This window comes from Misgurnus anguillicaudatus, chromosome 25, assembly GCF_027580225.2.
Source record: "Misgurnus anguillicaudatus chromosome 25, ASM2758022v2, whole genome shotgun sequence".
Classification (NCBI taxonomy): domain Eukaryota; kingdom Metazoa; phylum Chordata; class Actinopteri; order Cypriniformes; family Cobitidae; genus Misgurnus; species Misgurnus anguillicaudatus.
In genome coordinates this window covers 9,474,969-9,493,895 of record NC_073361.2, presented here as the reverse complement: position 1 = coordinate 9,493,895, position 18,927 = coordinate 9,474,969, and the positions used below count along the sequence as shown (strand labels likewise).

Genomic DNA, 18,927 nt, shown 5'->3' with positions numbered 1-18,927 from the left:
TCAGTCTCATAATAACCAGATAACATCAGCTCAAAGGCCCAAAAGCCAGATTGTTTTCAAGAACAATCTAGTCTTTTTATATTTACAAACATGCTTTTTTCTCAGTAATTCATCATCTTTGACTCAGTAACTCATCATTTGTTGCCTTTACTCCATTTCTTTGCAAAACACTAATGGCCAGCAGATGTGTTAGAAATATCAAATTTCATAATGCTATTACATCACAGACACACCAAGTTTAGGAAAACTTGAAGGAAATGTTTACTCTGGATCTTCTGATCTGAAGTATTTGGTGTTTTTTCCAAATTATATGCAAAAGGTGCTACATTGAAGATGTTACAAATTAACAGTTTTATTATGTGATATTCCATAGTCTTGATGAGTTTACTATTATTCTAAAATATGATAAACAACAATACATAATCCATCAACAAATGTTTACTGTAATGTGTACTAAGCATTCACCAAAACACAAATCTATTCCACATCAAAACAAGATTTCTAATCCTCCAACAACCAATAATGAGAGAGATGTGTTAATATTACTGGTGCTTAAGTTATTACATCAGCCTTTAGCACAAATTCCCTCTGTGGGTCAGACACATTTGCTGCTGAGAAGGGTTTTTACTGCTCCAGTTCAATTCTTGTTTTTAAAATCATGGTTTTGTCAAGTATGGAGTATGCAAAAGCTTTAGTTCCCACATCTTTAATAAGGTAAGACATTATTGGGCTTCTTTCTTAAATTTCATCTAGATAATTAAAGTTAGCCTATATTTTAGCAAGTTATATACATTTAAATATTATATAAATTATATTTATATACTTTATATTTTACATTTATTTCTTTAAAAACTAAATATTTAAAGGTAATATTTAATTAAGCAAAAATTAAAATTTTAAATGCATTTTGTATTCTAAAAATGCTGAGTTGGATTAACCCTTAATGCACTGTAAAAAAATGGAGCATGACGTTAAAACAAGATTGTTTATGCAAGTCATTTTAACCTATTATTTTATGTTTTGAAAGTTCAAATTGTTTTTGTAATTCATTTAATTATAAAAAATATAGACAAACCCAACTAATGGCTTAAATTAACTTAGACAATGTCCATATTCAACCCTATATCATGAAATTATGTACCTACAGGAACGCATGGACCTGTGCGACAATGTCACATTTTGCCACGTTTGAGCGTGAGCATGTCATGCTTTTCTGTTTGTGTCATTGTCACGTATTGGTTACTCAACTTTTTTGTCCTAATTTCTTACCATTGTCGCTTCGGTTAAGGGTTAGATTTACATAAAAGGACATCCATACCCAAACCCAACTCTAACCCCAACGTCAGGCGACAATTGGTTAAAGTTGAGAAAATATAAAAGAAGTCTTGTATCTTTTTTTTATAAACCAATACTTAAAGTGACATACTAACGCAAGCACCAAATCTAACCCTAAACTGAAGCCACAATGGTTTGAAAATAAGACAAAAAAGTTGAGTAACCAATACGTGACAGTGACACAAAAAGAAAAGCGTGACATGCTCACGCTCAAATGCGGCAAAACGTGACATTGTCACGTTGGTCCATACGTGCCTATATAGGTACAAAATTTTGTGATATAGGGTTGCCATATTTGTTTTAACCAGTGGCGGCTGGTGACTTCTCTTCCGAGGGGCGCATATTCAAAATTTGTGTTCGGAGTGTCATGTGTGTTGCTCATCATGTCAAAATGTGAACCTATGTGCATTATGCGTCATGTCAAAACATGTGCCTGCTGCACACGCATGGGTTAATGATAAAAGAGTATGTTCACAAAATACTCTCAAGACACTCACTTAACATTAGACTCGGATTGCACATGAGATTAAGCGAGTATCTGGCAAACATGAGCGTCTCTTTAACCATAAACCCCTTTTAAAGGCACGTATTTTGACATGTCGCATGATGCAAATATGCAAAGTATATGTTCTGACGAGCTTTGCATCACGTGCCCTCAAAAAAAGTCACCGGGCGCCACTGGTCCTAACCATTGGTTGAAACCACCCACCATAGGTTAATTTAAATACAACAGTTGTATTGACTTGTCTGTATTTTACCAAACCCAGGATTTTTTATGTAACATCATAGTACATATAGATCTATAATGTGTGTCCTTATAGAATAAATTTATATCTCATTTACTTTTCACCTAAAATATAGCCTAACCGCCTAGATTAGTTTCTGTGTGCAAAATGTTTTAACCTAAAAATCTGGTTATTTTTAACTACAGAAACAGTCAACAGCGCTCTTACAGTTTGTATAACTATAACCTAATTCCCTTATAATAATCGTATTGTTCAGTAAATAGTTTGTCTAGGTCACTACAGTATGCTACATCACAAATCCTTTTTTTAAAGCTGCTATTTCTAGATTTTTAAACAAGTTGAGTCTATCTGGTCAACACAGCAGAAGTGACATATTTCAATACTCTCTCATATTGAAAATGAATGGTAAATAAACACAAATGACTTTTGTGCTGTAGGTCTGTGTCATCGGTGCAGAACTCTCTCACACAGCGAATGGTGTCTCCCCCACAGCCCCGGCCATACAGGGTTTGCACACAGAACCGCCGCAGGAGAAAAGGTTTTACGGCCACCTCTCTGGAAGATCTCATGGACAAGGTCTGATATCTGTACCTGTGGTGAAAAAAGTGAAAACAATCAACACGTGTGTTGTAAAGTTCTTTATACTCAAATGTATTTATTAAGTTTGTGATGGAAATTCATTTTGAACTTTAAGAAGAACACATTAGGCCATTATCAAACATATTCCCTCATATAGTAATAATGGACTTGATTTAACCAGGCCTATATGCACTAAATACAGTATATAGAATGAATTCAAGTATATTGGGACACTTAATTCCACCTTCTCCAATTTACCTCAATTCACCACTTTTTTATAGTCTTTGCTTAATTTGACATTTTTACATCTTTTTACATTTCTTTAACAAGACAAACATTTTTGTTTTGTTTTATATTTGCATTAATAACATGTGCCAGTGGATTTTGTCTGTCCTTTTTTAATTGCAATCTATTCTTTTTCATGGCTGGAAAAACTAGATTTTGATTCCAAAAATAAACTGTGTTTATAAATCATCTGAAGTTGTGCAATAGTTAAAAATTTCATTGCAGATTAAACATTCCTATACAGCCTCTTTAGCTGTGATGGCCTTTGTGAAACTGTTACATATTAATAAAAATGACTTTTTTATTTAAACATGGTTTTAAGCAAACGGAAGTGTCGCTATTGTATACTACACTCTTAGCAAGGAGGTGTTAATTTTTTACACATCTTTGTGCGTTAAGCTTTTTACACATTATGTGTAATTTAGTGTTGATTTTGTGTTAAAATATAACACAAGTTGTTGTTAAAGTAACACAAAATGTGTTGTTTTAATAATAACACAGAGATGGGTGGATTCTGGGACAACACATTTTATGTGTTGTCCCAGAATCAACACTAATGTGTTGTTTTTAAAGGTGCAGTGTGTAATTTTTAGTAGGATCTTTTGACAGAAATGCAAAATAATACACAAAACTATATTATCAGGGGTGTAAGACCTTTCATAATGAACCGTTATGTGTTTATTATCTTAGAATGAGATGTTTTTATCTACATACACAGAGGGTCCCCTTACATGGAAGTCACCATTTTGGGCCGCCATGTTTCTACAGAAGCCCTTAACAGACAATTTTTTTTATTAAGTTGTCTCTGACGATGACATGTTTGTCCGGTGGTGGCTACTGTAGCTTCTCTATGTGTTTCAAAAGCGAGGGGTGAGCAGTGGACTGAGCCGTTGGTTGCAATTCACAACCTCACCACTAGATGCCGCTAACATTTACACACTGCACCTTTAACACATTCTTTCTAAGAGTGTATCTCTGCATACATATCGAACAGCTGTGACATGCATGTCAGAGCTGCTTATTTAAGCTTGAGAGAAAGAATAACTTTTGGCCAATCTGCATACTTGCAATATCTTTATATTGATAATAATTATTTAATTTGTCAATTATTTAAACATGTGATAAACATCTCTCTCTCTATACATATATACATAGGTGGCCAGTTCTTTTCTGCTAACGTGTCATGCCCTCACTCTGGTCCTAGAGGATGATGGGACTGTGGTGGACACTGAGGCTTTTTTTCAGTCTCTACCAACTAACACACTATTTATGGTCCTAGAGAAAGGAAAAGTTTGGACCCCAAATAAACAGGTAAGGTTAAAAGTTGTATGCTTTCTACGTTTTGTTTTTTGCTTTGTATATTACACATATATAACCCAGCACTCCAAAAGATGTAATAAATTAATTAAGACAGGTGCACATAACTGGCAGGTACGCATGCACGATAAAATAAAAAATGCCCACTGCTCTAAAATAATAATTTTGTAGTTTCTGTACTTTACCTAAAAACCAACCTGAAAACATGAACAGCACTGTTTATTTCATTTGTATGTTTGTTTTATTGTATTTATTTGTGCTATTGCTCATAATTGAATTTTTTTTATTACTAACCATTTACTTTAACAATATTTGAAATTTATATTAGGCTAGTAGTTATTTATGAAGGTTATACGGGTTCAAAACAATAACCAGGCATATTTTATTTTATTTTATTTACATTATCGTCTACTATGCTTAAACCAAAGAAATGGCAAAGAGAGTCAGAAGATTAGTGATGATGACAGCATGGATGTCTGTGCCATCACTCAAAAAAAATATGAAATGTTGGGTTTAATTAAAAATATTATGTCAACAGGTTCCACAAAATTTGTTTAAGTAATCTCAACAAACAATAATTTTGTTCATTTAAAAAAAAAGTTTAAGTAAACTTAACACACATTACTAGAGTCAACAAACAATTGATTTAATTGAACGTGAAAATTTTCATTTAACACACTTTTTTGTTGAATGAACTACATTAAATTAAGTTCACATTGTTAAATAGATTTTTTAAAGTAATCACAACATGAAAGAATTAAGTACAATTGGCAAAAGTGAAAGTTAATTTTTTTGAGTGAAAATAGTTTGAGTACCAAGCAACATCTTCAGGTACTCCTTTGAGAACCAGGACAAAAATTATGTGCACCCCAGTCTCCTGAAGATGCGTATAAATAGCACGAAGTGTAAAACTCGTGCAATACATACGCCAAATTCCACTTTGGCGTGCATATGATACGCCAGTCCTTCCCATTCACTTAAACGATGCATCTTTTTTTGTCGTTTTATTTATTGGTTTCTCAATTTTTGGGCTATTTTTTATCATTTTCGCTTGGGTTTAGGGTTAGAACAACTTTTTGTTATATAAAAATGACATCCTAACCCAAACCCCAACTCCAAGCGACCATGGCTTAAATATAGACAAAAACATGGAGAAACCTGTATATTAAGCAAATCTAAAATCTAACCCTAAACCCAAGCGAAAATGGTTTAAAAAACAGGAAAATTTTGAGAAACCAATAAATAAAACGACAAAAAAAGATGCACCGTTTAAGTGAATGGGAAGGACTGGCGTATCATATGTATGCCAAAGTGGAATTTGGCGTATGTATTGCACGAGTTTTACACTTCGTGCTATTTATACGCATCCTCAGGAGACTGGGTAGCATGTTACACACAAAATGCTGTAACACAGCATATTTAAAATTGTGCATACAATAAAACAGACAAGTATAATCAGTATTATATTCCCTATATCATGAGAATCTCAGTTCACTTCTTAGTTTTAAACATAAAATGTGATTAGAAACATAAAGGATTTTCGATGCAGATCTGTTGGCTCTTGTTTCAATCATTTACTTGTAATACAGATAGGTATTTGTTTTGAGATATACAAAGCAAGATGTATGAATATTTGGAATGAGGGTCGTTTATTGTAAGCTTTGAGTTTTGGAGAATCATTTTAGAATGATTGTTAATTATTATGATTTTATGTTTTGTGTGATTTGTATACTTAAATTTATTTTCTTGTTTAATGTTCTTTTTTGCATAAATAAAAAAAAGATATTTGTTTCACCCCTTTTTTTGTTTCACAGATTATATCAAGTTCCACACAACCAAAGAGGAAAGGAGTTGCCAATCTGAGCTTTGACCTGTATAAACTAAACCCACAAGACTTTCTGGGTTGTCTTACTGTTAAAGCCACATTTCATGAAATATATACACTCTCATATGACATCCACTGCTACAAAGCCAAGGAGATCTTGAAGTAAGAGCACAAAAACAAAACAATGAAAGACAGTAATAGTCTTGATGCACACCTTAACATCCTTATTAAGCCTTACATATAGCCTTATAAATGTCACCACCTTAGCTTCTGTATCGTTTTAGATTGTGCTTGTTTAATATCTGACCCTAGAATTTTGGCAGATTTTAATTCTCGCTCACATTCTTCCATTGGCTTTATTTTCCTCATTGGGGTGTGATAAATCATGTCCTGTAATGGTGCACAGAGATTATTTTTCACCATAAATTCTGGATCCAGTAAAGAGGTCAGCTTGTCTGATCTTTCACATGTTTGCATATTAATACGAGGGAAATGATGTATATTTAAAAATGTCTGTACTACAAATTTGAAAAAGAAACTGCAAATGTAAAACATTATATTACCATGGTATCAGATCTGAGATGCATGCTACATATACGATAATGTCTTCAACGTATTCTCATATTTGTTTTGTTCAGAAATGTCACCCTTATGCTGTTTTCTTTCTGCAGGTCTTTATTGCGATGTGTCTTGAACGCAGCCAGAGTGGCGGGTCACGTTCTTCTCTGTAGCTCCACATATGCATTACAGCAGATTGAGGAAGACGAATACTGTGGCTAAAATCACCTGAGATTATAAATGGTTAAAAACATCTACCCTACTGTAGTTTTGGCTGTTATGTATCAATTACAGCCTCACTAACGTCTCTGGTTTATTATATTTTGCATGAACTAACTATAGCGCTCCAAATGTTAACTGAATATTCTGCATATCTTATCTTTACACTAGTTTCAGTTTGTAGCTGGTAGTCTTGAACAACCTATTTAAACAAATGGACAGTGTAAAAAACCAGCCAAGCAAACAGGAAGCAATATGAAAACAGAATTATAGTTATCAAAGACAGAGTTAAGTTTCTTTCTGGGTGACTACATTTCTGATTAGTTTATTATAGTAAAGTGGTTTAAGTGAGATTAGACACACTTTTTTGTGTAACATTCTTCATCAATGAGAGATCAAAGGAAAGTCTAAACTGTTGTGTCTTTATGATTAAGCTTTATGATGATGGAAGTATATAATGTCTAGATATGAACTTATGATTTGCTAGACAAAGGATTTAGGTCACATACACATCAATATAATTTTATTATGAAACAACTTGACTGAATTGACTACTGTATATGTGAGAGTCTACAAAGCACTCAATTTTATTTAATATACTATACTGTACAACCGTGTATAGTAACCTTATGGTATTGAGTCAAATGTCTAATAGGATAAATGCCTATTCTCATTGTTTATCTTGTTTATGTTGGTTTATAGCCTAATGCCTAGTTTTGTCTTTAAGTATTCATTGTAATATGTTTCACATATCTACTAACACTTATCCAGATTTTCAAGTTTATATTGTGTCGATTTATCTGTGCAATATGCTCAAAAAAAATAAACTTGACTGCATTATCATATACTATAAAAGTAAGAAAAAGGTAGGTGTCTTCAAACATTACAAGAACATATTACCAAGATCAATATCATTAGAGTAGTTGTCCTAATTTGCTTTAATCTTAAATCCTCAATAATTTAATCCTATTTTTTGTAGGCTATGTTACATTTTAGCTTTCTTTCTGTTTTTAGTTTAATACTTCTACTGTGTATAATTGTTTTTTGTCATAAACAGTCTACGTCATACCAAGTTTTTCTAGTTGTGCATGAATAAAAAAGTGTAGTTGTGCATGTGACCAATAACTTTTGAATATTCACCAAAAAGCAGGCTAAAGCACGCACATCAATCTAAATTGGGTACTCAACAAAAAAAAAAAAAAAAAAAAACGTAATAGTGTAACAATGCAAAGTCGGCAACACCAAAGCTCCAAAAGTATAAAAAATATTTATATTATTTATAAATATTTATAATATTATTTATTTATATAAAAATGATGAAGAGCCTGCGTGCTCGAAGCGTTACGCCACTAGTTTTTAAATAATAAATACTTTTTATACTTTTGGAGCTTTTATGTTGCCGACTTTGCATTGTTACACTAACACATTCACCAAAACAATGTGATTTAAAGTTTGTTAAGGTTAAACCTGAATATTCGTTTTACCTAACTTTAATAGGGAATTTGAAGGTACGTCACGCAGTGTTTAACAGAGGGTATGCATTGACGTCACTTTTCCACGTGACCATGCGAGAGCTTGCCCGGTTGAGTGGCAAAACGTGCAACAAAATGGCTGGTTTTCATAGGCTGCTGCGAGAATGCCAGTAAAACTGACTATTATCAGCTTAAATTGACTTGATAGCAGAGGTGGACAATACTTAGTTACATTAGTTACATTTTCAAAACATCTGTGCTTTATGAGGATGTTTGTATTGGGAAAATTTTTCTAAAGCATATAATCATTCTTTAATATTGCATATTAAAATTTATTTAATACCTACTTACATTAAAATTGTGTACTTTTACTTGAGTAAAAGTACGTTAATGTACTTAAATATTAAATGTAAAACAAACACGTGCATTTATGACATGTAATTGAGTACAAAATAATGATAATATGCTTTGGAATGTGTTTTCCAAAGAAAAACACGGATAAAATACAAATACTTGAAAAAACTTTTAAGTAAAAGTAAAACCTTTGCTTGATAGTGACCCCAGCAACTTATCAACCCACCTGTGGTCTGTGGACGTTTGCATTAACGATCTATTTATTTCTGCGATGTTTTTTTTGCAGTCTGTAAAACAATAGCCCAGAAATCTTGTTAATCTGTTAGTACAGTCTACCGCACAACAGCTTTTTCCCATTTCGACGCGTTTTCACCGTGTTTTCGCCTACTCAAATGCTGCCGCTCTGTCTTTTGCCACCCAGTGGGCGTAACCGCAGTCCCTCTCGCCGACGGTGACGTCATGTGCATACCCTCTATACACGCACGCACACACACCAACCCACGCATTTATATATATATAATATTAATATTATTATTTACAAAGTTATTTTTCTAACTTAGCTAAATGTCTTAATATTAAATATTATAATAATTATCGTAATTTATACCGATAGCACCACCCCTGTACTACAGGCGATCATTTGCATCGTGCATAATTCATGAGCTAAGACTCCATAGCCCCGCCCCCGTGCGATTTGTCAACAGTTCTTCAAGATGGCTGCGCTGGCGGTGTTGAGAGGAGCGCTCCTCGTCGGGTTCTCGGTGTTTCTGACGCTCGTGCTGGGTTTCGGCCTGCCGTCCGTGCTGAACCTCTTCGCGCGATCCTGCGGCTTTCCGGAGGCGAGCGTCACTGAGTGCATCGTGCTCGTGTACGCGCTGTTCGTTCTGTATGTAGCCGTACCGCGACTGCCCAGAGGAACTGTAAAGGTAAAGTACAGTGTGCGCGCGCACATGCATACAAACTTCATAAAGCAGCTTTTCAGACGATACCAGCTACACAAACGCTTAGCTTGTAATATAGTTGTGTCAGATACATGCATGCAGGATGCAGTTCATGCGTGGCATTATACAGTACAATAGTTTGCATTTAACATCTGTAGAAAATGTAATGCGTTTATGTGATGAGCTCTTATTATGAGCAATACGTGTATTTCTGTTTGTTTTCTTTATAAATGCAATGCATTGTCTCGGAAATCATGGAAAACTTCCAAAAGTCTTTTAAAGTCATGAAAAGAAAATGTTTTATAATTAAACTATAATTTACTGTAGCATGAGCTTCATTGGGAGTGCTTTGTGTTAGCAATGTAAGGGTCATTGGGTTTGATCCAAAGGGAACATGCATGATAACATTGCATACATTTGTAAATGAAACGTAGCAAAATAAATTATTCAGTGTGATGCCATTGCCGTTGTAGGTTGACGGGAAGGCTGTGCTCATTACTGGCTGTGACAGTGGATTTGGACATGCGTTGGCTAAGCACTTGCATAAGCTTGGCTTTACTGTGTTTGCCGGTTGTCTTTCAAAGGTAATGGCTCAACTATTCTTGCAATGTGCAACAGGTTTTAGCTTCTCTTTTACCTCAACTGTTGAATGGAGAAATGTATTTCACAAGATTCTTGCAGATGATTCTGCAACTCCCTTTTTTCTTCAAAATTATGCGTTACGATTCTCTGACACATTTACACTGTACTTTATACCACTCAGTCCTAATGTTAACTAACAACTGTGCTTAAAATGTTATGTATTTGTGTCTCATGAGGATGGAGAAGGTGCAAAAGTTCTGGAAAATCTTCATTCGGAAAAGTTAAAGGTTGTACAGCTGGATGTTTGCAATGAGGAGCAGGTGTCCCAGGCCGTTGAGTTTGTGAAAGCCAACCTGGAAGACCCAGAGAAAGGTGGTGATTGATTTATCTCTATTTTCCCATATTGCATAGTGTGAACTTGTTAAATTTGAAATCGAATCATTCTGATCTCATGTTGTGCAGGATTGTGGGCTATTGTGAACAATGCTGGGATCTCAACCTTTGGTGAGGTGGAGTTCACAACCATGGAGACATACAAGCAGGTTGCAGAGGTTAATCTATGGGGAATGATCAGCGTAACCAAAGCCTTTCTGCCTTTTATACGCAGGGCTAAAGGTAAAATGTTTAAAGGGGATATATCATGAAAATCTGACTTTATCCATGTTTAAATGCTATAATTGTGTCTCCTGTGCTTCTTTCAACCTAGAAAATGTGTGAAAGATCAACCCAGTAACTTAGTTTTGGTAAACCATTCTCTGCAAGCATGTGAAAAATAGGCAATTAAAAATGTGGCTCCCCTTGTGATGTCATAAGGGGATAATACCACCCCTTAATCTAAACTATCCAACCATGGCACTGCCATTTAGTGCAGAGATAAGCTCATTTGCATGTAAAAGGACACACCCAAAACGGCACATTTTGCACACACCTACAAAGTGTCAATTTTAACATGCTATAATAAATTATCTATATGATATTTTGAGCTAAAACTTCACATACATAGTTTAGGGACACCAAAGATTAATTTTACATCTTAAAAAAAGTCTTGTAAAATGTCCCCTTTAAAGAAGTCTGACCAAGTTTGTTTTTAAAAAGTATGAATTTCACAATATATTTATAGTATATAGATTTAGTATACAGGTATATATAGTATTTTTGTCTTGTTTTAAGTACTAATATAAAAAAAATATTAAATCAAGATGCATTTTCTTGATTAGCAAAATGACAGAAGAAAATAAGTCTAATTTTTAGACAAAAAATATCAAATATAATTGAATTTGTGTATAAAACAATCAAAAAAATCTGCCAATGGCGTCAGAAAAAAATCTTGAACTTTTTCTTAAACACTTAAAATGTAAAAAAATGTGCTTACCCCATTGGCAGATTTGTTTTGCTTGTATTAAGGACAAATTCACTTTAATTTGATATTTTTTGTGTAAGCCTTATTTCTGTGATAACAACCTGCTGCCTATCCATTATTCCTTAGAGACCATATAATGAGGAAAAGACAAACCACACAATGGGTCTCATTCACTAAGCATGCATACGCACAAATTTGTTGGTGAAATATGCATTTGGATGTTTTAACTAACAAATAATGAAAACTTTCATACTAAAATTTCTTCTAAATGTTTGCAAAAACGTAAGAACAACTTAGACCACACGTGCGCAATAATCATGGACAAGGAAGAAGAACCCTATAATATATTTGTGTTTTATATTTTATATATTTTTTTCTCATTCATGATCATGGCATATGTGTGGTCTAAGTTTTTCTTATATCTTTGCATACATTTAAAATAAATTTTAGTATGAACGTTTTTGTTAAATCAAGATTTATTAGTTAAAACGTCCGTATGCATGCTTAGTGAATGAGACCCAGTGTCCTTTCAATAAGAGAGGCAAATGGCTTTTTGGTAGTTTAAATAATGTAGCATCCTGTTATGCTTATTTTTTTAGCTTAAGATTCACAATTTAAGATACCATTATTGACACAATGTAAAAAGTGTTTAAAATGTAAGCTACATTTTTAACTATGGTGAGTGTTGGCCAAGATGTCCGCTGAGTAAACTAACCTCTCTCAAAGGGACTTAACTGATAAATGTTAATGTTTTTCAACAGTAACTGCTGCTGTTAACCTTCACTAAGCAATGTTTTCCCAATTATTTTCCACCTTTTCCTGTAGTTAACACAGATAGACTTCAGCCAGGTTTTTTTTTACTTTAGTGTGGAGTCATGTGTGTGTTCCTTTACCTCGTGCTGTTAAAGGGACACTCAACTTTTTTTGAAAATATAATTATTTTAAGGCCCCCCTAGAGTGAAACATTCGATTTTTACCGTTTTGGAATCCATTCAGCCGATCTCCAGGTCCTGCGCTAGCACTTTTAGCATAGCTTAGCATAATCCATTGAATCTGATTAGACCATTAGCATCACGCTAAAATATAACCAAAGAGTTTTGATATTTTTCCTATTTCAAACTTGACTCTTCTGTAGTTACATCGTGTACTAATATGGACGGAAAATTAAAAGTTGTGATTTTCTAGGCAGATATGGCTAGGAACTATACTCTCATTCTGGTGTAATAATCAATGACTTTGCTGCTGTAACATGGCTACAGGAGGCGCAAAGGTATTATGCAGTGCCCGAAAATAGTCCCCTGCTATTGAAAGTTACCAAAGGGACTATTTTCAGGTGCTGCGTAATGTCATTGGACCTCCTGCAGCCATGTTACAAAAAATATCGAAACTCTTTGGTTATTTATAGCGTGATGCTAATGGTCTAATCAGATTCAATGGATTGTGCTAAGCTATGCTAAAAGTAGTACCGCCAGCCCCAGAGATCAGCTGAATGTATTCCAAAACGGCAAAAATCAAATGTTTAACTCTAGGGGAGCTGGAAAGTGAGCGTGTTTTCAAGAAAGTGGAGTGTCCCTTTAACAGTGCATAGGTCACTATACATCAGGGAACATTATACATTGTGCATCAATCACAAGTTTCCATTCTTTCTTCTTTTCCCACACAAATATACAGCATATTCCCATTTTTATGTTAATCTACAATTTATTGGTAAAAAATATACTTTTCCAAAGACTTTAGTTATAACACTGTAAACTTCTTTCATCACAGGACGTGTGGTGAATCTGGCCAGCATGTACGGCAGAATGGGAAACGCTCTCCGATCCCCTTACTGTGTTTCCAAATATGGCGTGGAGGCTTTTTCTGACTGTCTCAGGTATGAAATGAAGACCTGGGGTGTCAAAGTGTCCGTCATTGAACCGGGAAACTTTATCGTGGCAACGGGCATCCTTACGCGCGATATAGTAACGTCAACGGCAGAGAAGCTATGGAAGGAGGCGCCCCCCGGTGTTCAGGAGGATTATGGGAAGGCTCACTTTGACCAGCACATGGCTCTCATGCGTTCCTACTGCAACAGCGGCCAGCGAGAAATAGAGCCGGTATTAGATGACATCACAGATGCAATCACATCGAAGCGGCCGTATACGCGCTACAATCCTATGGAACCGCACTGGTGGATCCGCGTGCAAGTAATGACCCATCTTCCAGGAGCCATTTCAGACTTACTCTACTTCTAATATCCGCTCTTATCACATCAATATTATATGCCTTACATTTAATTGAACTAAATCAGTATTCAGTTTTGATTTAGGTTTAAGAAGAATCACACAGAGCTTAAAGAAATATTCTGGGTTTGCTACAACAGCATTTGTGGCTTGCTGTCAATCACCACACTGTAAAAATTGATTCCTTGTAGCACTTGAATGTTTAAGATTAAACTTGAATTAATAATTCATTTCAACTTTTTGACTAGTTAGAAGTTGCTATAACTTAAGCCCATTCAACTTTATTTTTTAAATTTATACCAACTCCACACTAGTCAAGAAAGTTGAAAAGTTGTTTAAACTTAAAATGTTAAGTGTAACAAGGATTTTTTTTACACTGCACTGATAATAAAATTACTAAAATGCACTCAGTCAGACTGAATATGAAGTTTGTATTATTTGTATTTTTGAAAAAAATATGAAGTTGTATTTTTGAGCATTTGCATTCTTTTGTAAAAGTAAACTCTAGTAAGCAGCAAACTGTATAAACATTTTTTTGTTTTGTTTTTAATTTAGATTTGTACATGCAATGTCTTATGTGTCTATGGATGGCTGCGCAACAAATTTACCTTTACTACGGTAATTAAAATATCTACCTACACTGCAAAAAATGATTTAAGAAAAAAAATGTCTTAGTATTTTTGTCTTGTTTTCAGTAAAAACATCTAAAAGTTATGAAATTAAGATGCTTTTTCTTGATGAGCAAAACGAGCCAAGAAAATAAGTCTAGTTTTTGGACCAAAAATATCAAGTTTGGGTGATTTTGTGCATAAAACAAGCAAAAAAATCTGCCAATGGGGTAAGCAAATTTTTTCTTGAATTTAGTGTTTAAGAAAAATTTTCAAGAGTTTTTGCTTACCCCATTGGCAGATTTTTTTTGCTTGTTTTATCCACAAAATCACTTAGATTTTATATTTTTGGTCTAAAAACTACTCCAAAAATCATCAAAAAAGCATCTTAGTTTAGGAATTGTTAGATGTTTTTACTGAAAACGACAAAAATACTAAGAAAATGTTTTCTTGAAAATATTTTTTTTGCACTGTACCTATACACTGTAAAAATGCAGCATGAAGTAAAAAAAAATTGGTTTTGCAAGTCAATTCAACCTACTAAGATTTGCCTTGTGATAAGTTGACATAACTTGTAAAATCAATTTTTTTTTAAATTGTTCAACTTTTTAATTTGTATTCAATTTTAGTTAAGTTAAAGTAACATAAAAAAATAGTTTTGGTCTAAAAACTAGACTTAAACATATCAAATTTGTGCATGAAACAAACAAAAAAATCAATTTGTTAAGTTAAAGTAACATAAAAAAATGTTTATTTGACAAAAATGCTGCCTATTTTTTTACAGTGTACCTACCTACATTTTTTTGTACATTTCCACAAAGATCAAAATGATCCCGTGTTGTACTGAACAGCAGGCCACATGTGTTGCTTATATTTACCTTAAAAACTGCTGGGTTATTATTCAACCCAGCGTTGTGTTGTAATTTAGCTTATGTTGGGTCGTGTTAACCCAGTGCTTCTCAAATAGTGGGGCGGGACCCCCAGGGGGGGCTCGTGAGATCCCGGGGAAAATACTTTTTTAGGAAGTGATTTTTTTGCACCGTCACTTAAAGACATTACACCCCAATCACGCTGATAAGCCCCTTGTGGTTTTTATTATTATTTATTGATTATATTTAATAAAATTTTTCAGTATCAAATGGACAAAAAATATTATACTTTAAATAAGGATTGATTTTTTTTATTTCAGGCAAATTGATGCATTTTAAGTCTTTTCTGTTACAGACTAAAAAACAATGTTAATAAAGTTATTCTTTGGTGTAAGTTGATTGATATTTCTTTTTTTGTGTTTTCTCAATGTTAATAAGGATACAATGTTTTGCAGATGTGTAATTTTATAGACAAATTATACTTTTACAGTTGCGGGCGGAGAGTTGGGGGGGGGGCGCAAAATGTTTACCTCTTCCTATGGGGGGGCGTGATAGAAAATAATTGAGAAGCACTGTGTTAACCTATTGTTATTTTCCTGGTTTATTTAACCCAACAACTAGATTCGTCCCTTTTTTACCCCACTGCTGGTTTGAAAATAACCTTGCATTTTTTAGAGTAAGCTTAAGCTGTATTTACCAGAGAATATTCCAAACGTTTGCACTTTGATTCAATTGTATTTATCACATTTTCAGTCAATTAATAGTTAAACATCTTGGAAATTTCAGAGTGTTTACAAAGTAATTTATTTTGGTGTAATCATGCAATGATATGTGAATAGCCAGCGGACTAAAGCCAGAAATAGTGAAAAGCACAGTTAAGACAGCCTTCACTGACCTTAAAACCCTCAGTGGTTCAGTATGAACTGGTAAGACCAACGAGAAAAAGAGGACGCCTGTGGTTCCTTTACTAAAGTGATTGAGAGTTTGACAGGGTGAGCATACTTTCCCTTATGCATTGCGTACAGCTTTTCAGAATATTTCAACATATTATTATAAGGAAACATGCATGCAAAGGCTGCATCCCCATTCACATACTTTTAATATGCTTAAATGTATGCATGTTTTTTGGTCATGCTACATAAAAAGACGCTGCAGTTCTGATATTATGAAGGAGATAAAGTACATTTTGTATCTATAGAGAAGCATTAGCATCTAGCAAATATTGGGATATATGGGATGCTCCACTTCTAATTTAATTTAGTGTGAATAATATGAAAATTGGGATGCAGCCAAATAAACGAATGAAGAGAGTGCATGTTGTTTATAGGAGTATCCTCTTATGTTGGCCAGTAGAGGGAGCAGTTGATCTATAGGACCTGTAGCAGTTACTCTCTTAAAGGGACAGTTCACCCAAAAATGAAACTTGTGTCGTCGTTTGCTCTCCCTTGTGTTGTTGCAAACCTGTATTGATTTCTTTGTTCTGATAAACATGAGAGACGATATTTTGAGGAATATTTTAGTTACAGACATCCTCCGTGTTCATCAGAACAAAGAAATTTATACAGGTTTGTAACAACATGAGAGTGAGTAAACGATGACAATATTTTCAAGTGTTATGGACCAGATATATAATAGTATTATCAAACTATAAATAGATTACCATCAGTGTTTGCATGGCTTTCTTGCTTGATATCCTCTCGATGTGAACTGCATGACATTTTGTAAGACTAAAGAAACCCTTTAGCACTCAAATTTGTTCATGTTTTGTTTTCATCATTACGGGGATGTCCCCTGGCTTCAGTTGAGAAATCTTGGGTAGTATGTTCTGTATTAAGGGAACAATATAGACACGCGTCATTGTTTTGTCGTAATGATCACATGGCATACATACGTTCCCTCTCAGGTCCTTTCTTTTCTTAAATCACAGACAAGTTTGAACGTTTTGAATTGTTTTTGAAAATCTGAAGTAATTAATGTGAAGTTCATTTCAGATTTGACATTTCCACATTGTACTGTGAATTAAAGACTTTCAGTGTAATCTATGGAAATGCAGAACAAACTGGCAGTGCCATAACGCGTGGCATGAAAAAGATGTGATTTTGTATGAAAAATATCAACTACAACTACAGTTTTATTTTTTAATAAATGCTTGCTTGTACGTAGGATGTCCAGAATAAAACATTAAAAAAAAAACATTCGGACTCTGGATCTTTATTTCAGTCTCACCTAGAAATTAAAGTTCTGTTACACAATCCTGATGAAAATGAGGTTTTGGGTCTACAAGTTGTTTAAAACCACATATACTGTATCCATCGACATATAAATATCCATGATGTAGACAGCAAGATAGTGATTTGGTCACACACACAACAATAACCTTTTGCTAGTTAAGCATAAAACATAGACTTCTTGCAGACTTGAAATAAACTACCTCATAAGCCGACAGGTTTAAAATCGCCACCGCAACTATATGGAGGACCAAACTTGAAATAATTAAAAATAAATAAATGTAAAAGGAATAAATGACCTAAACAAGTACAAGTCATAGTTCTGAATATTATATTTCTTACTAAAGTGTTTATTTTTTGTATTATTTAAATATTTTATTTTAATGCGTTCATTTATTTTTTACCACACGTATTTATTTCCTTATAAAAATAGTTTCACATCTATTTTTCCATATTTATGCATTTTTTATATTTCTGTACTTCTGTGTAGAGCTGCACGATTCTGTATAAAAGGAGAATCACGATTCTTTTGCCTAAAATTAAGATCACGATTCTCAAGAACTTTGTTAATTTTAAAGATGTACAACCCTGAACATTAGTTGAACATTAGTTTTTACAGGTGCAAAGAATTATGCTTCTGAAAGTGTACATAATCTTTAAATTCAGTTAATGTTAATTGTAGAGTATTATGTATTCATTTTATTTAAAGAAAAAAAAATTAAAATATACATTTTAACTAGACATAGATTAACGTTACTTTATGGTAATGAGCTATGACGCGGTTCGGCGCCAACCAATTGCAAGGTGGAAATGTTAGGCGCCAACCAATCGGAAGGTGGAAATCTCCGCTTGAGAGATTTCCAGAGAATGCATTTGAGCGTTTTTTGTTGCCCTCACTGGCAGCGTGAACGTCCATCGGGTGAATAAATCTACATGCACCCTTAATCTTCATGCCCACTACACTTGGGCCAAATACAAGAAAACGTAATTTTAACAGTCAAGTGCGAAGACAGCAAGTGTGGTTATTTGGACGAACGCAGCCAATGTTTCCCCCTGTGCTAAAAACCCTTTCGGAAGGAATGAGATCCGGAATAAGATCCTCTTTTTGGTACTAAAACAACGTCAAGGTTCTTGTCGGACGTACCTGCGCATTGCTCTGCCTCACTCATTCTCTTTAGTTTCTGTTTCTTTCTGTCTAACTTCTCGGCGAAAGCATCCGCTGTACCAGTGGAGCGAACATGAGCACATCTGGCTTGCGCAATAATAAATGAGACGTCAAGATGTCATTGCGGCCGCTGTGATTGCGTGTTGTCGAGAGAACTGACGAAACTGCGTCTTTCCTCCTTAAAAATATAATTACCTGAATCGTTGAAATGCTAAATTAGGATCGTTTGGGGGGGTCGAATCGAGATCACGATCTTTTAACG

General features: G+C 34.2%; 2 protein-coding genes across 2 annotated transcripts; both read left to right on the top strand.

Moving 5' to 3' along the window:
• The first annotated feature begins 557 nt into the window (after positions 1–557).
• cidea (cell death inducing DFFA like effector a) lies at positions 558–7,707 on the top strand. Its single transcript, XM_055182349.2, has 5 exons — positions 558–714; positions 2,519–2,657; positions 4,101–4,256; positions 6,077–6,249; positions 6,759–7,707. Exons 1-5 carry the CDS (start codon positions 659–661, stop codon positions 6,865–6,867), a joined length of 633 nt encoding a protein of 210 aa, XP_055038324.1. The 5' UTR covers positions 558–658; the 3' UTR covers positions 6,868–7,707.
• Positions 7,708–9,375: 1,668 nt separating this feature from the next.
• bdh1 (3-hydroxybutyrate dehydrogenase, type 1) lies at positions 9,376–14,615 on the top strand. Its single transcript, XM_055181518.2, has 5 exons — positions 9,376–9,616; positions 10,105–10,215; positions 10,450–10,585; positions 10,676–10,828; positions 13,341–14,615. Exons 1-5 carry the CDS (start codon positions 9,404–9,406, stop codon positions 13,805–13,807), a joined length of 1,080 nt encoding a protein of 359 aa, XP_055037493.2. The 5' UTR covers positions 9,376–9,403; the 3' UTR covers positions 13,808–14,615.
• The last annotated feature ends 4,312 nt before the right edge of the window (positions 14,616–18,927 follow it).